Raw genomic sequence first — 22,651 nt, 5'->3', positions numbered from 1 at the left:
AAAAAAAAATTATGTTGCCTTTTAACAGGCTAAAAAAGCTTTTGTGAGATATTCTGTGGTTGCTAAAATACACACTGTCTGTTTGATCATCACTTGTTTAACAACCCAAATCTTTAGTTTTGACATCATTTGTCTTCTCTTTGCCCTCTTGTCATTTTTGGTTTGTTATTTATGTATTTTTATATATTTTTGCTGACTCAAGAGAATTGTCCCAAAGTGTCTGTGTCTGGGAGACAGGACAAGGGCAACAACAAACACAAACACACACACACTTGTTCTTTTACTGAACTTACAAACATAATTTATGCGTGACCTTGGACAGGTGGTCAAGCTGTAGATAGTTTATATATATATATATGCGTGCACGCATTTAGATGTGCCTGTTATATTAAGCTTCATATGTACGTTCATATGTTCCCAATGGTCCTGCAGATCACTCGCAACTCTCTTTAGTGAAGGACAGTGTGTGTGTGTGTGTGTGTGTGTGTGTGTGTGCGCGCAAAACCATCTGCTCCTTCAGGATAGATGCGATAGAGTCCAGCATGGCAAATGCTGAATTCATCACTTTGACTTTCTGCTCAGTGCAAGAACACATACATGTAGAGTTTATGGCATGATTCCCAAGTTATCACTGTGACTTTGCCATTTCTCTTCAATTTAAAAGCTTTAAATATATTTAGCATCACAACTGTTTTCAGCAAAGATATTAAGAAATGTTTTGTGAGAAGCAAATCAGCATATCAGATTTCTGAAGATGATGTGACACTGAAGACTGGAGTAATGATGCTGAAAATTCAGCTGCGCATCACAGGAATAAATTATATTTTACAATATAATTACATAGAAAACGGTTATTTAAAATTCGAACAGAGTTACTGTATTTTTAAACCGATTCTGTATTTCTGCTCAGTGCACTAGCAAACACATGTAATGCACATTTTAAAGGCAAGTTAGTTCCTGTGTAATCTTGTGCACACCGTGACTTTGCCGTTTCTCTTACAAAGCAATATTTAGTCACAAATGCTCTCAGTTAGATTAAGGACAAAGATAGAGAAAGATGGAAGCCGAGAGGGGAGAAAGAGAGAGTGATAGAGAGACTGCAAGTAAAAGAGGTGAATGAGGAGCTCTGAAAAAGGGGGTGGGCGCTGTGTCGCAAGGACAAACGTACATGGCAACACCGCAGTGTTCTAGAGAGAATACAAAACAGGCGCAATGTTTAGACGACCCCGCACGCAACGGAGCATGAGCTCTCTTGCTGGCACTGCAAGCATGCACGCGTTTGTGCTTCATGTTTTACGCAGAACGTGTTGACTAGCAAAACGCTGTCAGAATAGCTGATGTACTAAACAAAAAATTGCATTTGTTTGCATGCAATCATGCATATGTATGTGAAGGAACTTCTGATGCACTAATGCATGTGTGAACTGGTGTTGCACGCTGCTGTTTGTCATTATAGATGCTCTGCCGGCATGCATGCTGTCTTACAACACACACACACACACACACACACTGTCCCTCTATGACCTTCAGTATCCCGCAGTGTCCTGTGTTACATCAAATGACCGATCACTCTCTCTCCCCATCTCTCTCAGGTGTCTTTCCTAATGTTTTGGGTCGTTCCCATGTGGCAGGCAGCTTGATATATTTCCTTCTTTGCTGATGCATGAATGTGTGTGTGTGTGTGTGCTCTTCAAAAGCATCTATTATTCAGTGTCTATATGCATCTATAGAAACATATAAATCTTATTTATGCATTTACATTTCTGATTGTGCAAAATGCAAATTATTATTCAGTCAGAGTGGTTAGGTGAGCAAATAAGCCACATTAGATTGTGTTATGGTGATTTGAGATCATTTTGAGTTGGTAGGGTTTTTAGGCATGGCATTAGATGGTAAATACCTATAAAACAAATCCTTAAGTGGCTTTTACTAAATGGCACAAAATCAATATGATAAAAGACATTGATGTTCAATTATTAGTGAGTTTTATTATTTAATAATAATTTGGTTAAAAATTCTACTATATTATATTTAAAAAAAAACAATGAAATGAAATGTTAAATTATATGAAATAAGCATATTAAGCATATAAAAATTGTAACTGTAAAAATAATGAATATTAATATTACATTTTGTTGAAAACTTAGCATTAATTTAAAATTCCATTTTGTTTTTTAACGTGACTCATCCAATCATAATTTAATGTCTGAACCATATATATGATAATTTGAATGTTTATAGAAATAATTAAATATTGAGCATATAAAAATGTATTAATTTTAAAAAGTGGAGTATTTGTTTTTTATAATGGAAGTTAATGGGGTCCTATGTTATTTGGTTCACAGTGTTTTTCAAAATAACTTCTTTCTGCAGAAGAGTTTCGAATGAGTGAGGAACTTATAACAGGATTTTCATCTTTGGGTGAACTGTTCCTTCAATTTGGCAGTGTGATGAAATAATGAGTCAAGAGGTGTTAAAAATCATGGCTGACACATTAACTCGAGTTCATTCATCACACTGGAAAAGGAACAGAATGCATTGCATTGTGGGATAACAGTACCTTGCATAGTGTGCGCTGATGCATACTATATTTTAGCAACACTAGGACAAAAACTTTTTCTCCCTTAAAGTTGTGATTCTCAAACTAATAATCTACATTAAATACTAGAAAACTGTCATGTCATTTATATTTCAGAAAAATGCTAATGTGCACTACTGTTCAAAAGTGTTGCGTCAGTGAGATAAAAAAAAAATTATATTAAATATTCTTATTCACCAAGCATGCATTAAATATATCAGAAGTGGCAGTGAAGACATTTATAATGTTGCAAAAAGTAAATACTGTTCTTTTGAACTTTTTATCCTTTAAAGAATCCTGAAACCAAATGTATCGTAGTTTCCACAAAAATATTAATCAGCACAACTGTTTTAAATTTTTATAATAATAATACAAATGTATCTTGAGCAGCAAATCAGCACCTTAGAATGATTTCTGAAGGATCATGTGACACTGAAGACTGGAGGAATGATGCTGAAAATACAGCTTTGCATCACAGGAATAAATTACATTTACAGATATATTCAACTGTAATAATATTTCCCAATTTTACAGTTTTTACTGTATTTTTGGTCAAATAAATGCACCCTTGTCAGATGTAAGAAACTTCCTTCAAAAACTAAAATATCTCCAAATGACTCCAAGCTTCTGTATGCCTTAAAAAGATTTCGTTTGCATGTTATATGAACTACTTTTATGGACCTCTTTTGTCTTTTTTGGAGCTTGACACTTGTCATTTTGTGAGTAGTCTTGCTAAATATCTCCTGCAATATAAGTGTTGACATTAGTGATAGTCGACAGTGACAGAATTATTCATTTAGTCTGAACTGTCCCTTTAACATCAATTTTATGCTTTCTGGTGGAAATTAACATTACTGGCCAAAGAAAGAGAGAAAGATTAGGGGAAAAGCAGGCTGGGAACAGGAGAGAACAGTGACGAGTGACTTTCACACATGCTGCGAGCAACTGAACGTCTCGCTCACTGTACGCTGCTGTTGTGTGTGTGTAAGCGTGTGCACACGAGTGTTAACGTGACTCTAATGACGTGTTTACTGCAGCACAGCTTCATAGCTGTCTCCATGACAACCGCTGAGCTCGCTTCCTCTTCCTGCAGCAAAGACCGAGCGACAGCGAGCAGCGCTCCAGTGCAGACGCCTGCAGCACATGCCCAGCCTTATGTGCGAATAACATGTTTTTGACAGTGTAGCATGCTAATACCATGTTTCTTCATTATGGTGTCATGGAAATACCACATCCTTTGATATGGTACTATGATAATACCATTTTGACCATGACTGTAGTATGGTATTATAATGTGTTTTTTTTTTTCAATATGGCGCCATAGAAATACAATATATTTTGGACATGGTATTGTGGTAATACTATATTTTAGGACATCATAGTAAAAAATTTTAAATGATGTCATGGTAAAAGCAAATTTTTTGGAAATTGTACTATGGTAATCCTATGTTTTTATACATTTGTAGTGTGTCAGTACTGTTTTTTGAACATGGTACCACGGTAAAAATAATATTTTTAGACAATGTTCTATGGTAATACAATGTTTTATGATGTCAAAATATGGCAATACTATGCTTTTCAATATGGTACTATGATAATACCACGTTTTTAAACTTTGAACTATGATAATCCTAATCATAATATGGTAATATTATCTTTTTTCAATGTGATGCTATGGTTGTACCATATCTTTAGGGAGGCTAATGTACTATGTTAGTACCATGTTTTCTGACATTATAATACTTTGTTTGAGGATATCATAGTATGGTAATTTTTTTCAGCACATTACTATGGTATAACCACATTTTTTGGACACTATACTATGCTAATACTATGTTTTTGGACATTTGGGCATAACAGTACAGTGTTTTTTGATGCCATGGTAATACTAAGTATTTAAACATGGTACTAATGGTAAATCTATGTTTTTGGATTTGGAAATGTTAAAAATATTATGTTATGGTAATACCACATTTTTGGACATGGTACCATGCTAATACTATGTTTTATTCATTACACAAAATTCTGTAAAAGAAAATGCAGAGTAAACATTAATTCTGTAATCATGACCAGGTTATAAGTTATATGATAATATTGTGCGATGCTTACATTTATCTTATTGTTACATACACAGAGACTCATTCATGAAACATACGCTAAGTAATGCATTGACTGTTGCAATCAGTTCAGGAAAACTGTTTATGAATGGATTCATGAATTTGCACAGCTTGACTTGTGTATAATAAATTAGACTTTTATATAAAATAGTAGGCAGTTTACACTACGCAGGTATACATGCATTTCAAAAGATTGTAAAGAACTAGAGAGTGTGACTTAAACATGTAACTGGTTTGTTGACTAGTTCTCTAATTGAAACAGCCGATATGGAGAGTAAGAGATGGAGAGAGAAAGACATGCATGAGGAGAGAGGAGGACCTGGGCAGAGAAGCTGGTTACTGCAGCAGTCTGTAACTAGGTCAGCTTGAGACTAAAGACAAACAGAGAGAGAGAGAGAGACGGAGAGAGAGAGACTTATGAGATGAAGCAGCTATACTTTACATTTAAAAAAAGAGTTGTGCGTTCATGTTCACCTGAGATCAGCACCTGTCCTCTTCACAGATGTCGTTCACTGTGCTCTTATTCCCACTTTTTTTCTTTGCCATGGTAAGATGATTTCATGTGCTGGAAATGTGAAAAAAAATATATGTCTGCTCAATCGCTTACTGAAAAAAATGGTGTTGAATTTACTTCAAAACAATTTAAATATCACAAATAATCAATATTAATAATAACAATAATGAATTAAATTAATGCTGTTAAATGATTAATTGTGATTAATCGCATCCAAAATAATAGTTTATAGTTTATGTTATATGAATGTGTGCTGTGTTTATTTATTATGTATATAGAAATAAACACAAATACAGTATATATAGAAATAAACACAAATACAGTATATGTTTTGGAAATATTTACATGTCTATGCTTTCAGACTAGTATTTTGTTTAAGCTCAGAAAGAATTACAATGAATTAAATGTGAAATTTCTTAGTATTTTCCTGTAAACCTATTTCTGAGTGCATGATTCCAAATATTTCCCTTTTTAAGATGTTTCAGGGTGATTATATGTGCTTCACATTTTTATTTCACTCAGACTTCTCATTGAGAAACTGCTATCTACAACTTTAAAAAATTGTGTGTGTGTGCGTGTGTGTGTATCAAATAGTATCTTAATGAAAATTGAAAATGCAAAGGTTTACAAATGTCATTATAGAAATAGAAAAATATGTTCAGCACAAGGGAAAGTCTCAGTCATGATAAAGAAACAAAAGTGTGTGTGTGTGTGTGTGTGTGTGTGAGAGGGAGGGAGAAGGTTCAGTACAAATCCTAGGCAGCCTGTGAAACAAAGCAGTCTTGGATGGAGGGATAAATGGAGCGAGCAGATAGAGGGGTGGAGTGGAGGAGAAGCTTTCAACCCCGTGTCCTCACTGCCTGGAACAGCTCATGCACATGAGTGGCTCTGAGTGTGTGTGTGTGTGTGTGTGTGTGAGAGAGAGAGAGAGAGAGAGATCTCTATATAAATAAATGTTTGATCTTCCTCTATAATACTCAGCAAGCAAAGGCTTGTGAATTTGAAAGAGAAATTGCTTGCACAATCAGATGGTTGCACGAATATAAAATGTTTGGCAGTTTTCGACAGCGTGATTTCCTAACAGGTGTCACACACTAGCCATAGTCCTCTGAGCTTTCAGTGGCCTTTATTCTGTGGGTTACAGTCGGATGTAAACTAGTGTGTTAAGAAAGTTCAGGTGAGAGACTGAGGTGTGTATGTGTGTATGTCAGGACCTAGTTTAGCTTCTGGCACACTTCTGAGTGGACCAAATACAGAGGAGTGTGTATCCAGGGACCAGAAGAGGGTTTCTCATGCTGGAATGATGAAATTGATTATTATTATTATCACGTCATTTTTATCTTCATTTGTCCAACTGTTTATAGAAAACAAGCACACGTTTTACATAAATATGAATGTGAATTATAAATAGTAACTATATTTTCTATTATATTATATTGTACTATTGTAAAAATATTTTATTACTATAAATATTAATATTAATATTTTAGAAAATAGTTAACATTAAAAAATTATTTTAAAATACATTTAGTGTTATTTCTGTGCTGTTATATAGTATTCAGTAATAATTTGAATTAGCTTTTATTTTAATTTATTTATTTTCAGTTTCCTTTTCAATATTAGTAATTGTATGTGGTTTTGTATTTTTATTCATTTTTTTGTAGTCAGTGTTATTTTAGTATTTATTAGTATTATTTATATACTGCTAAGGTATTATTATTATTTGTTAGTATTTTAATTAGATTTCATAGTTTTCATTTTGATTTCAGTTTTCAGTAATTTTGTTATGTATTTACGTATTTTTTTTAGTAGCTATTTTAGTACTTCAACATTTTTATTTCAGTTTGTTGCAAAAGTTTAATGAGAAATTGACACTACACTTACATGAAGATGCCTTTTAAATAAAAAAAATTAACAATCTTTTCAAATCTCAATATTATCATATTCATAATTATTGGAAATGCATCCCTGTTTATTCACTCATGTGTGTTATTGTGATAAAACAAGACTAATATTTTATAATTAAAAAAGGAGTTTAATGTTTTACTCATTATCTAAGCCTCTTTCCTCAGTCTTTCTCTGTAAAGTTACTTTTGGGATACTTTTTAATTGAACTGAATTGATCACAATCTACATCTGTATGTAAAGCTATGATACTGTATGTATCTGTTTACAAACACATATTGTTTATTGTAAATATATAAAGCTATGTGTAGTCATCATGGCTATGAAAACTGATCTGGTATACATGGCAATCAATGTCTAGAGGAAATAACATGATGTCAAGGACAGAGTCCTTAATAAACTTCATTGAACGGCAAACTCTTAGTTATGCTTTAGTCAATATACAGTACAGTAGAGAGGCAGCATATAACTACAGTATTTGTGCATTAATTGTTTTTGTTACATAACTATACAATTTTCAATTTCACAAAAAGGGTTATTTTATTATAATACATTTTATTAATCCTACAAATTTTTTTTTGGGGTAATACGTTATATATATTATATCTGTAATTTATTGTAAAATCTAAATTCTATTGGTGCAAGTCCAAGTCTAATTTTCAATACACTACATGTTACAAGTTAGATTTATAAACTTTTTTTAAAAAGCCAACAGCTGCATATGTTTTCTGTTTCTGATGTTGCAGTTCAATTATTTTATGAATCTAAGTCTCAAGGTTTTTTGGGACTCTTTTTGTGCATTTTGAGTCAAAGTATCAGTGTTTTCTTTAACTGAAATATATATAGGCCTATATATAAAGACAAAAAATTAAACAAAATTCAAAAGTTTGCCCTGAAGTAATAAAACAGGTTTAAGTTGTGGTACTAATTAAATAAATCTAAATAGAAATATAAACAACAAAAACTATTAAAAAACTATTAAAAATAAGAAAATTACCAAAACGTAAACTAAAATGAAAACAATATATATAAAATCTCATTAAAAATATGAATAAACGCTAATGCTAAAATGACACTGGTGGCTACCTAATGCATAAATGTAAATGTTATATAATAATATATAATGCATAATGTGTGTTCCAGCACTTAACTTCAGGTTACTCCCCAGGGATCGTGTCTGTAATAAGTGTACCGTAAGTTCCTTTGGATAAAAGCATCTCCTTACCGGAACAATGCATGATTGTTAATTTAAGTTTATTTGTATAGCACTTTCATAATACATATTTGTTTCAAAGCAAGTTTTCAATTGAGCAAGTTACCAATTATTTTCTAGTTATAAAATGTTTGAAATGAGATGAATGTTAAACGAACAAACCCCTCTGTGAAAACCCTCAGAATTAGGGCTGCACAATATGTAATTTGTAATAAATTGAAATAAATTTTTAATCACAATTACAATTATGGATGCCACAATTAATCATTTAAAGCTACAATTAATCGTTCAAAGTCCTCTTATGTTATTCTGTGTGCTTAAGATGCATTTTTTTCTTTCTACATGTTATCTTAAAGGGGTTTTCCCATTATTTTTATTTTAGTATAAAATTATAATACCCTTAATATTTTTTACTTTTTTATCATTTAAAGAGGAAACCAATCTGATGTATATTTGACATTTCACGCTTAATATTAACGAAAAGCAGTTTTTCAGTTAGAGTGTTTTCAGTTTGTTTATTTTCATATAAAAATACAGCATGCATTTGTATCAAACAATGATATAAACATCATTCAATGTAAATTTTGATAATCGCAATTAATAATCGCAATTACAATTTCAAGGGAATAATCGACAATTAAGATTTTTGTCATAATCGTGCATCCCTAATATAGATGGGAATAAAATTGAAATTTGGTGTAAGTGCTGCTGAAAAAACTAATTTACAGAAAACAGCCTTTCAAAATGAGTACTGTATTTTCAATCTACAGGTGCAAATAGATATAGTAGTGCAATAAAGTAAAGACTTTGTTTTCATAGGTTACGCCTATCTTTCTTTCTTGTTTTTCAGTATGTGGCGTGCGGATCCCTTCTGTTCATCCTCATCTCCATTTCCACCTTCTGCATGGAGACGCACGAAGCGTTCAACACCATCTACACCAGAACAGAGAACGTTACGGAGGGGAACGTGACGAGAGAGGAGATCGTGTACGAGGTGGTGACGGACCGATGGCTGACGTACGTGGAGGGAATGTGTGTCATCTGGTTCACCATCGAGGTGTTCACGCGCATCATCTTCTGTCCCGACAAGGCCGAGTTCTTCAAGAGCGCGCTGAACATCATCGACTTCGTGGCCGTCCTGCCTTTCTACCTAGAGGTCAGTCTGAGCGGACTCTCCTCCAAAGCGGCGAAAGACGTGTTGGGCTTCCTGCGAGTGGTGCGCTTCGTCCGAATCCTGCGTATCTTCAAGCTGACGCGTCACTTCGTGGGCTTGCGCGTTCTCGGGCACACGCTTCGCGCAAGTACCAATGAGTTCCTCCTGCTCATCATCTTCCTCGCTCTCGGCGTCCTCATCTTCGCCACCATGATCTACTACGCCGAGAGGATAGGAGCCAGTCCGGACGACCCTACGGCGAGCATGCACACCAGCTTCAAGAACATCCCCATTGGTTTCTGGTGGGCTGTGGTGACCATGACCACTTTAGGCTATGGAGATATGTATCCGGAGACGTGGTCGGGGATGCTGGTGGGGGCGCTGTGTGCCCTCGCAGGGGTGCTGACTATCGCCATGCCCGTCCCCGTCATTGTGAACAACTTCGGCATGTATTACTCTCTGGCCATGGCCAAGCAGAAGCTGCCCAAAAAGAAGAACAAACACATCCCGAGAGCCCCGCAACCAGGCTCGCCCAATTACTGCAAGCCGGATGCCCTGGCCATGGCGACGGCCTCGCCCCAGAGGATTCTGGGTAACGTTCTGGGCGGCATGCTGGGCCCGAGCGGGATGACGGGGGACTGTCCTCTAGCTCAGGAGGAGATCATAGAGATTAACAGAGGTGAGAGACTGAAGGGATACACACAGAGTTTCATTTCATACTCCACCAAAAAGTCTTTCATTGTCTGGTTTTAAACTCATGGTGGATTCAGTTTTGGATCTTCAACAATATGTTCACAAACATTTTTACGGAGTGGTTGGTATGACTTATATATCATAATATAGGTAATTTAGCTTGAAATAAAAATATGGTTTATACATATTTTATATTAAATATATTATACTGTATTATATTTAAATTTAATTTAATTTATTATATTAAAATGTAATTATTTTAGTGTAATTATTTTAATCCAACTGTAAAAAATAATTATTTCTGGTTATTTCCAAGCTAGTATGTTTGTCCATGTATGTAAACACAACAGAATTCAACAAAAATATATATTTTATGTATATCTGTAATTTGATATATATCAGTAATTTTTTGTATTATACTTTTTTTCCATATTTTATATTAAATTACTTTTTATACTATCTTTATATATGATATTATATCTTTATATAAATCATTTATTATAAATAAAAAAATAAAAAATAAAAATATATATATATATATATATATATATATATATATATATATATATATATAGCTATTTTTGTAGAATTCAGTGAATGATTTATAAATGTAATGTCATATATCGAAAATGTTATTTTTACATAGTATTTTATTCTATATATTCTATATATTAGATGTTTAAATGTGTGCTGTGTGGGGAAAACATTTTGTCTCAAAAAATGCTACAATACAACATTCTGTCCAACACTGTTTTTTTTTTCCTGATGGACTGCTCTTCCTGCTAATGTCACGTCTATTATCAATTATTCAATGTTTTTAAAAAAAACCTGGAAGTCTCTAATAGATCTATAGGGTCACTGTAAGTTCTACATGTGTTCTTAAAGATACAGAACAGGAAAAGGGCAATATATAAACCTCTTAAGTCTATCTATATCATCAGCTTTCCTTGATGCCATCACATTGTTTCCAGATATATGAGCTGTGTTGTTTTCTTTGTTTAGGACATGTTCAATTACATTTTACAAGCATATTTATTTTGTGTTTACAGTATTATTTTTATATTACTATAGTTTTTATGAATATTTTGAACCATATTATTATTCATTGATTCATATTATTTACAGTTTTTCAACGCAAACATTTCACATTAAGTTAAAACAGAGGTTAAATTATTTATTCACTGCTACAGTGCTGGATTTTAAATACTTTTTTTTTTAATGTTGATCAATGCACAAGCCATTGTTTTAAGTCGGATCATTTCAATGAATCCTTTGAATCAGTTTTCAGAACTTGTGTGAATGATTTAATGATTCACTTCTCAAATTCAACTCACTGACTCAAGGAACAAAAGTCTTAAAGTTTAATAATGACATGACGTGTCTCTCCTCAGACTCGAAGCAGAATGGTGACGCAGCCAGCGCCGCTCTAGCAAACGAGGACTGTCCAACAATCGATCAGGTTCTTAGTCCAGATGAGCGCAGCCCGGTGGGCCGGACACAAGAACGCCAACAGCAGGACAGAGCCTGCTTCCTCCTCAACACACGAGAGTTTCGACCCACTGATGGGAATGTGCGGAAAGGTATGTTTCAGCGCTTCTGCATGCGGGTTACACACACACACACACACAGTCATGCAGTGCAGACATCAGTCTCAGCCCAGTCCCTGTGTCTGTGAAAGACGTATTAGATCTTACAGATCTAGTCACACACACAAGCGTCCATTAACAATGGTCCAAAAAAGCCAGTTTTCCATGCCCATCTCACAACATCTCTCCAAAAATACAGATTACATCACCACTGAACATCTCAGGGTGTTTTCACACTTGGTTGGTTTCAGGGGGCTGAGAGCATTTACAAGACAAGTCAAATTTATATATAATAGTGCTTTTTACAAGACATTTTGTTTCAAAAGCTAATTTACAGAATATAATGATGTTAAAATTTATATTGGCATCTTAATATTAATAATGTACAATAATATACTTGACATTTTGCCACAATGAACTTTGAACTCAAAGGCAAAACAAGATTATAAAAGACTGACAGATATTTTTTCTTGTTTTAAACATAATCCCACTTAATTTAATATAACGATTATAATTATATTTTTTTTTTTCTCAGAAAACAACAAGAGTAATAAAAAAATTTCTTGGTTTCTTGAATTTTTAGACATCTTTAACACTAAAATACAAAATAAAATAATTTATGAACTGCTGTTTGCAAATATATATTTTTTTTATAAATATATAAGCTTTTTTTTTAGGAATGTGAATAGGCTTACACATTTGCACATATTCATATTCACGTACACATAAATTATATACTACAAACTCATATTCCTTTTGAGATTATTTTAGCTCCATACAGGTATGGGAGGACTTGAGTATCTTATTTAATTATTTTTTTTAATGCAGATGTTAATAAATAAATTAATTAATTAATTAATAAATTAATTAATATTTAAATATACAGAATAAGAAAATAAATAGATAAACAAAATAAAGATTATTTAAAAATACTTCATTTTTACTACACACATACGGTAAAGGTCTTTCTTCATTTTTATGCGAAAATGAAGGCTGGAGAGTTTAAACCGACCAACTCTGGTGCATCAATTTGAGAAAACCATTACAGAAATGTATTAATATTTTATATTACATAGCGGCACCAAATGAAATTGCAAAAGTACTGACCAGCAAACAGATGTATCTGCCCCAAACTCAGACCACTGGTTGAGCCAATGCTAGTGAATGAACATTAAATTGGGTCAAAAAGAGATCTGAACCCACTTTATAGGCCAGAAACAATGTGAATACAAAGTGAACTGGAATCTACATTTGGATAGTTTAGGATTCAAGTGTGAAAACATCCTTAAAAACACTGATATCTGAAAAATTCTTTCTTTTAACTTTTTTCTTTTCCTCTTCTCTTTCTCTATTTATGTTTGGTGGTTCTTCGCATGTCTATTTTACTCAATTCTGTTTCTTTCCTGACATTACACTATCCTCTTTTTATCCTCCATTCTCTCAATTTCTTTTTTGCATTGCATTTTCCTTGATCCTACTCATCTTGGTTCCAGTGACAAACCTTCTGTTCCACACGACATCATCCCACAAAACTTTGTGACCCTGCACTGTCGCCTCCAACAGCCACAAAAAACTCCTCTCTACCCATAAAAACACACACCAAATGACACAAAAAATCCTTGCACATGCAAATCTCCAAACCCAGTTTTTCCCCGGTTGCCCTTTCCTCATCACAACCCAAGCACATTTGGCACTGTTAGCATCAGGAGATCAGCCGGCCGTCCTCCCCTTACAGATGAATGAAATCAGAGGTAAAAAACACTAAACATACATGCACAGAAAGTCCAATTGTTCAAATCATTCAAGACAGAAAAAAACACACAAACACAAGCACATTTACACCTGCATGGGTGTGTTGTTGTTGACGGGTGTAATTTTTCGTGTTGATGTTGTGTAGTTGTCCTAATAAACTGTCATTCATTTCATCAGTTAAAGGAAATGAATCGAATGTGTATAATGCTGCTGAATTTGACTGAGTTTGAGGTTGGGTTTCACACGCTCTCATATATTTCTGTACCTCTTAAACTGCTGACCATCCTGCTCTGGACAGTCAATGACAAAAATGTCTGTGCACTGGGGAGAATTTATCCCCCAGTTTAACACCAGACATGAAGAAAACTCAGCACAAATACAGTGAGACGGAACAAATCTCACTCTGAAAGTGCATTTGTCTGACACCCCATGTAGAGAACAGATGACTAAGCGATTACATGTATTTATTGGAACAGTCCAGGTTATTTTCGACTTCTAAATCATCCTTTTGAGGGAATTCAGATCAAGAAGAATCCTGGGAACAATCATGCAACTGATAATAATGTATAAAAGATGTTATTTAAAAGATTAAAGATTGAGCTATATTAGTTAATTGAAGTTATTCAAATAGGGCATAGGTCACCTAAATGTAAAAATAAAGAAAATAGCACTAATGAACTATTGAGTTTTGACTGGTAGTAATAAATGTTATGTAGTTATGATTGGTTAGGGTTACCCGCTAGGCTTCTATTGTAGTTGTATGACTGTAAAAGAGACAAAATTGTTAGGTTGAAAATAACCTGGAAAGCTTTAAAGTGTTGTATAAAGTACCGTCTCATGAAGAGAGCAGAAACCCGATCTTTACTCGGATGTATTCAGGTCTGTTTCACTAAACTCACACTCTCTACTGAGAATTACATGTATAAGGGACAAAGTTGGACACTGTAGAGTTTGTGTAACAAAGATTGGTTTCAATGTCATATGAGATCCACTGCAATAACAATTGGAACTGCAGCTGCTGCAGTGTGTGTGTGTGTGTGTGTGTGTTTTCAGTGGGATCTCACACGCTCTGTATTGTCTTTCTCTTCAGGTTGTGTCATATCCCGCGTTTGTATGTTGGCTTCTTCATATATTCTCTCACTGTTCTACTGTCTCCCCCCGTCTTCCTCCTCCTCGCTGTGTGTGTGTGTGTGCGTGCATTGTGTTTGGTGTGACGTGATGTTGTTATTGTGTTGTCGATGTGTTTTCCTCATTCCACCGGTGACCTTTAACCCTGGCGCAATGAAGGACGCGCACCGAGGCAACACCTAAAACTGCACACACATAGAAAACAGACTGGAAGGTTGTTTAGGTGTTCACTGTGCCGAGTTGAGTCACCCCAGGGTTAAAGGTCAGGGGTCGATGGAGGTCAAGGTGAATTCAGATGAGCGTGAGTTTATGGTTCTGTGCCATGCTGCAAACACCGCATTCACTCCAAAAAAATACTTAGGACCAAATTTCAGATTTATGTATTTGAATTGCATAAAATCCAGTCTGATTACACAGTTTGAACGAAAACAATCTAATAATCTTAATGTGATGCATTTATGCACTCAAAAAATAATTTTGCACCTGTTTGATTCAAACTGTCAACTAAATAATAAAAAAAGTTGCTACTTGAAATAAATCTTAACTGAAATAAAATAAAAGAAAATAATAATAACTTATTATATTTCAGCTAGTTGTCAAGGCAGCATAGCTCATTTTATTTAGTTTAGTCTGTGTGTATGTGGGTGTAAATTTGTATTTAATAATTTTAGTTTAACTACTAGTACTAAAATATCTAAATTTAAATAAACTTAAATGAATAAACTAAAATTTACTAAAAAAAGTAGCTACTTCTTTTTTTAATTATTATTAAAAAAAAACTTTAATTACTTCACTACTTAAACAAAATAGAAAAATAATCTAATTTAAAAATATTAACAAATACTATAATACTAAAATAGCACTGTTTTGGTTTTATTGAAACAATAATGAATAACATATGAACATGGTTATGGCTAGCTGTAGATGAGATTAAAACACTTTGAATCTAGTTATTGTATATTTAAAGTATATTCAGTTTATTAGTACTTTTTACAGAAATCCTACCAGTTTCATGAATGTATGACTGACAAATATGCATCACATTAAATTTATTAGTTTGTTTGTTGAAATTGAATAGAATTGTTATATTGCTGTTCAAATATACAAATCTTAAATGTAGGTCTAAATATTGTGTTTTTTTGCTGCAAATTGTGACACTTTGAAGCTTTTAGAAAGCGACAGAGCTCAGGGAAACCCACAGGCAGATGGAGAAAAGAGTGTTTATGTGTGGCACAGTCCTATGAATCTCCTCATACGACCTCAACCTGCTTCAGTTCCTAGAGAAACTACTACATGTGTGCCACGGTCTGTGTGTGTGTGTGTGTGTGTGTGTGCGTGTGTGTGTGTGTGCGTGTGTGTGTGTGTGTGTCACTGACTGACTGGCTGACAGACAGACACTGGGATATTTGGACAGACTCACAGACAGACTGATGTTGAGAAGGTAAGAACGAACCGTTGTAAAAGCTGAGCCCATGTTCCCATGCCGTTTATCCTGGGCTTCAGCAAGGCATCGTCTCCTGGACAGCAGTTGCTCTCAGTCACTTTAACATCCAGAGCATCTATAGACACAGAAATAACATTATAACAAACATCCAGAGTCTGTGGAGAGGATATGTGTATGTGTGAGTTCGGCTGTATGGCTAAAGCATCTTCTTAGATGTCTCCACCTAAACTACCATCCAGGCTCTGTTACAAATCCTGGTGAGCAAACATCTACATATAAAACACATACATTAGTTTCAGAGTTTCATATCTTTACCTGACATTAGAAATTTAAATGAAACAGATAATATTCAGTTTGTAAAGTAATTTATTGAGGAAATAAATATCCTTAAATTTTGTTAATATTTTTTATGAAATTTTTTATTATTATTATTTATTAAAAATATTTTTTTATTTAGCTTTAATTAATTTTTATTTTAGTTTTTGTAATTTTGATACATTACTTAATTTGCCAATGGAACATTTAAATTTATAAATAAATAAATAAAATTTATTTATTTTATTTTATATTTCAATTTTGATTGTGGAAAGTCATGTAAAATTTTAATCCAACTTGACAGTCAGCGATCACCATACCTTTTTATTGTATGTAAAAAAAATGTTTTAATTCAATAAAAAAATAGTTTAGTTCTGAAAAACATTTATATATATTATGAATCAAATATTCTTAAATCCTTTGATATAAAAGTAGATTTTAATATGAAGAAATTTTTTTTTATTACAAAACTTTTTAAAAATCTTGTTGCTCTTTGGTTAATTAAATATTTTAATATTGATTTTAATAAATCAAACAAAATTGACATTCAACTTGACAGTCAGTGATCACCGTGCAGTGTAATTTTAAGCTTATAATTGTAATCATTTTGCGGTTTGACTTTAATTACTTTTTTATTTCTATTTCTATTTATCTTTATTTTATTTTTGTTTCAGGTTTAGTAGTTTTAGTGCTTTGGCTTAAACTTAAATTTGATTTTAAGTTTTAATTTTACATTATTATTAATATACACCTTGATTTAAATTAATGAAAACTAATTTTAGTTAACAATAACAACACTGGTTTGATCATTTATAAAAGTAACATCAAAGGGTATAAAAGTAAGACTAGAAATGACTGACAAGCATATATTATACCTAATGCATTTAAATTTTCTTACAAAAACTCAATCAGAAAATGGTTTTATCTATTTATAATGCACTTTTTCGCCCATTATTTGAGTGTTATTTGTGCAACTGCTAACGTCAGCCTTCAATGGAAATCAACTGCAAGCATCCGTCGAGTCTCCTATTTGTGTGCCGTGTGAGTAACCATTAACAGAGTTAGTGGCCATGGAGAGCATTTCAGATCAGTCACTTACAGCACGAGCTTCCATTTCAGCTGTAGAAGCTTGCAGCCTAAGTAGACAGCAAGGCAGCACACTAGGGTTTGGAACAGAGATGCAGTGCCTCGTCAAATGGACATTAGACTGTTAATTGAGCACGATACAGCGAGCGTACGCTGTGTGTGAGGCTCACTGTGCCAACGGGAGTCGATTTAAGATCTAAATATACTCCTGTACTTGCCATCTGTGAAAACCTTTAGACACACACACACACACAAACACATATTGCTCTGGGTGTTAAAGTGAGCTCTTCCAGTGCAATATAGTCCCTAAATGCCTTCACTGTTCTTAGAGGAGTGTGTGTGTGTGTGTCTGTGTGTGTGTGTGTGTGTGTGTGTGTGTGTGTGTGTGTGCATCTACCGACCCTGCTCTGATGCCGTTTGCATGAGTCAAAGTCAGCATCAGACTTCTGAAGTCTCTGTGCAGGATCTCTTTAAGCCATTATGAGTTTTCTTTCTCTCTTCTCTTTCTCTCTTCTTCCTGTTGTTTTTCTCCGTGTCCTCTTGTTGGTCTTGTATGTGTATGGTCTTATGTGTGTGCTCTAACTGGTCTATTGTTGTGTGAGTTCAACTTGTCGAAGTTCGTCAGTGCCCCCTTTTCTGGCCCATGCTCACAAGCAAACATCTATAGTTTTACTGTAGGGCAGCTACATTAGTTCCAGTTATTTTTATTTAGTAAGTAGTTTAGTTTATAAAGGGGGCATATCAAATAAAAGAATCAAATATTATTATTTAATATAATATATTTTAATATAAGACCATTTTGAAGTTATATATATATATATATATATATATATATATATATATATATATATATATATATATATATATATATAAGTATTGTTTTTAAACTTTGTTATTATTATTATTATTTAATAATTATTTATTTAAGACTTAATGTTCTATATTTATTTTTAATATTTTATTATTATTTTAATATTTATTTTGTAATAAATCTACAAAAAAGTGAAAATGACCATGCATTTTCTTTGTATGTAAAATGATTACAAGTTCTTTAAAATAATTTTTATATACATAAAATGAATAGCATATTCCTTAAACTTTTAAGAAAAAATTTAATTAAATTTAAAGCTTTTTGTTATTTATTTTTTTATTTTAATATTGATTTTAATAAATATAGCAAATTGCTATTGAACTTGACAGTCAGCGATCACAACGCATTTTCGTTATATATATAAAAATAAAATGATGTATATGTTTTTTATTCATACATAACAAATAAAAAAATTGCATGACCCCTTTATTGATTTATTTATATTTTATTATTATTGAAGCACTTAGAAGACGGTTTTCAGTTTTTAGGAAGGTGTAAAGCACAGATGTCTCTCAATTTATTGATATTTCCATTTAATACACACAAACGGTAACCTAATTTAAAGGCATTACAAGGTTAAAGTGAGAATCTGGATGAGATATGCCTTGAGAGCAGAACATTTTTCAGAACACTACAGGTGTGCTCTAGTTCCGTCAAGGCAGCAGCATGAAGGTCTATATTTAGTCTGTATATAGTCAACCGGTTATGTTTTACAAATAGAGGTGTAAATATTTACCCTGATGGCTTGATTCAGTTATGATCTTTTCTAAATGCTGCAGTGCATCATGATATCTGCATTTAAGTCACAACTTGGTTCAGTTAAATTCCTATGATTCATAACTATTTCATTACAACTGAGCATGTTCATGACAGAATTAGATTTGCTGTATTTTAATCAATAAAAATGGGTTAATGAATGGGTTAATGACTTATTATTATAATAAAAAAAAGAATTCTAAAATTGGTACATTAAATTATAATTGTTAAATCGATGCATTTATCAAGTCTAGTAAAAGATCATTCATAAACTACAATGACAGAGGCCTTCTCACTATATCACTCAACTCATTTCATATTTCTCACAAACACTCCTTCCATGTCTGTGTGTAGATATTAATATTGCATGTTTGTGTTTCTACAGCAAATGTGCATTTCTTGTCTGCAAATATCACAACTTGTCATTTAGAAACCCATTTTGACATAAACACCATTACAGGCCAACTATTCATTGTCTAAATACAAACGTCTGTATATTATTTTGCATGGTGCCGTCTTCTTAAAGGTTAACAAATGGCACTGTTTAAGTTTAAGGACTAGTTGGATAACACAGTCCAGTATCAGCGCAGTGGATCTGTTCTCCGGTTCCAGCAGATTCCAGCGGCCCGTCATGGTTCAGTGTTCTGGACACAAGCCGATCGATATAGAGCTTAATTGTGGGTAATGTGAGCTCTCTCTATCTCTAACAGCCCAGCGGTCGATAACCCGTATACTGTCAGAGCAGGTCGAGCTAGAATAGCTTTTCATTGCAGATTATTCATGGGACCTTCATAGCAACATATATGACATAAACTAAAGCTGGGTACTGTTTGATTCGACTTGATTTTGATTCACAAGCATGCGATTCGATTCAATCTGTTTCAATATCAATTCATTTGGATATATATCAGGTACAGTACGTGCTATAAACTATACATGGAACACGGTTAGATGATACATTACTATAACGTTAAAGGTTAAAATTAACAACTGATGTGTTTACAAACGTTTAAACTGCAGTTTGTATACTAATGATGTTATATTATAATAATAACTTTTTAATAATATTAATATATTTACACTCCAGTTGGCTGTTAATTACCTAGATATTTTGAAAGTTAAAACTTGTTGTGTTTGTTTTTTGATGTATTTATTCAAATATATAATTAGTATTGAAGAATAGGTTAAGTAAAAATATAATGAATATGTACAGTGCATATTCTTCCTCTATAGACTAGTTGTTAACTGTTTTGCCAAGGCCACTGAATGGCTTTTCTGAGGTAAACAAAACGTAGGCTATATCATATTAGGTTTTTTGTTTAAAGTGCCCCACTATGGATTTTTGAAAATTACCTTTCATGAAGTGTAATGCAGCTCTAAGTAATGGAAACATCCTGCAAAGTTTTAAATCTGAGATCTTCATGTTGACGTCAACATGAAACCGTAGCATATTGCCCGCCTACTTATTGGTCTTTTCGCGTTGGTGTGAATGAAAATGCAAAGTGATGCCGCTTTTGGAGCGGTAAATAAAAATGTTTTTCCCGGTAACGTGGTACAAAACAGTACACAAAGCAGCTTTATCAGGTCTTACAGGCAAAATGACATGAAAATGAGAACAATCGGACTAATCACCGCAGATTAGCATCAAGCCAAAGAGGGTTTGAAAAAATGTATCATTGAGCGAATCGTTTGGGAGTTGTTGAGCAAGTAAGGTCAAAAGAAATGTATATTATAAGACAATGGAAGTGTTTTTTGACCTTGCATTCATGTCAAACTGTTGTTAGGGACTTAAACATTACAAGCTTTTAAATAGCCTGGCATAAAAACTTATTTTTTGACGGATTTATTCAAACATAAATTAAGTTTTAAGAACAGGCTAAGTACAAATATAATAAACAAGTAACAGTGCATATTTTTAGCAAAATATTCCTGTCTAGAGTTATTTTTCTGGCTTTTCAGAGGTAAATACGTGACGTTGTTTATGAGCTGTTTTATTGATGTATTTGCGCTATATTTTATACCATACATAAAATGCACAACGCTTACCGTGAAAGCGTTAATTAAAGATTAAAGAATCGATGTCAGTTCAATCAAAATCGATATTTTCAATTCAGATGATGATAACTGACAAATTGTTGCCTCAACGTCTCAGGTAAAACGTTTTGCTAACATTTCATTGTTATTAAAAAAATATGTTTTTCTTAATGTTCTTTTAACTGACAAAACGTCCGTTTATTTATTTATTTATTTTTAAATTCTTGGTTAAAAGAACATTCCATTTTATCATTTCGCAAACACTATTCAAATGTTACTTTTACATTAACAACGTATAATTTTTTGTGCTAACAATTTGGGAACATTATAAAAGAGCTTTGCACAAACGTTCTGTTGACATCACTAGAAGAACGTTTGGTTATAACTTTGAGAGAACCTTCCCAAAATGTTCAGAGAACATTCCCTGTTTGCTGAGAAATGTCTTTGTTCAATCATTACTTAATGACCGATGCTGGTGGTCACATGCACTGAGGCATATATTAAAGGTAGTTATCCATCACATTAGGGCATCTAAATGTGGTTTTGATATTTGCACACCCTCTTTTGGTTCTTTCATGTCTTTCACTCTCTTTTTAACTCTCCACTGTGTGACTAACACTCATCTCATCCTTCATTCGCCTCCAGGCCGTCAGTGCAGCGCCAGCGTTTCTAATGCGTGACTGTGGGTAGGTACATCCACTCTTTTAAATCGTTCCTCACATGTTCAAACAGGAAACACGTCTTTATGAGGTTTTCCTTGTTGACAGTATGTATGCAAATCTTGTTGCTCACATCCTACTGGACATTTTGAACATGATAAATCTATAAAATATAGTGTGTATGTTATCAGTAAAATAAGATCAGGTAAAAGCACATACTTAAGCATGTGAGCTGGTTGCATTAGGTGCATTTAACATGATAAAGGTGTTGGAATTCAGTCATTTATTCTATTGTGCTGCATTTTTCATCATTTAGTGTAATATATCAGAATAAATATGCAGTATACGTAGGAATGTGCTATATAAACCATTTTATGTATTAATGGGAATACATTAGTAGATATACACACCTAAAGACAACATGAGATGTAATTCACTACTTATTTGATTTGATAATATAACATAAAGAGTGAAAAGATGTTTTGGTATAGAAATAATAATGTAGAACAGGACTTTATTTTGTCCGTCTGGATCCATTTGTATCATAAAAAGTGGCTGTTTATACCTAAACAGTAAGCTAGGACATTTATAAAAATATAATTAGTAAAAAAAAATGTATTAAAAATATTAACAAATGTATATATTTATAAATCATATATAATAAACAAAGATTTAATAATAATAATAATAATAACATTAAAGTATCTAAAGTATTAAAGTAGTAATTTGATTATATTAAATATGCCAACTGTAATATATGTGTGTGTGTGTGTGTGTGTGTGTATAATCTTATTACATAATATTTTAAACATGACAATATTTATAATTATAATAATATAGCATGCAA

At 33.1% G+C, this 22,651-nt stretch overlaps 1 protein-coding gene across 9 annotated transcripts in view; it reads left to right on the top strand.

Annotated features, from left to right (window-relative positions):
• Window positions 1-22,651, top strand: part of LOC128012999 (potassium voltage-gated channel subfamily C member 1) — a 56,831-nt gene that overhangs the window by 21,006 nt on the left and 13,174 nt on the right. For 5 of the 9 annotated variants that reach the window (XM_052595662.1, XM_052595665.1, XM_052595660.1 and 2 more), the window contains 3 exons: window positions 9,178-10,159; window positions 11,565-11,753; window positions 14,602-15,110. In XM_052595662.1, the coding sequence (XP_052451622.1) occupies window positions 9,178-10,159; window positions 11,565-11,753; window positions 14,602-14,822 (1,392 nt within the window). In that variant the 3' untranslated portion in view covers window positions 14,823-15,110. Of the gene's footprint in view, window positions 1-9,177; window positions 10,160-11,564; window positions 11,754-14,601; window positions 15,111-21,790; window positions 21,832-22,651 lie in introns of those variants that run through there. The other 4 variants (XM_052595666.1, XM_052595667.1, XM_052595669.1 and 1 more) reach the window with 4 other exon arrangements.

Source organism: Carassius gibelio, chromosome B24, assembly GCF_023724105.1.
Source record: "Carassius gibelio isolate Cgi1373 ecotype wild population from Czech Republic chromosome B24, carGib1.2-hapl.c, whole genome shotgun sequence".
In the NCBI taxonomy this organism is placed as follows: domain Eukaryota; kingdom Metazoa; phylum Chordata; class Actinopteri; order Cypriniformes; family Cyprinidae; genus Carassius; species Carassius gibelio.
The sequence above is the reverse complement of the archived record's forward strand: the minus strand, read 5'-3'. Positions and strand labels throughout refer to the sequence as shown.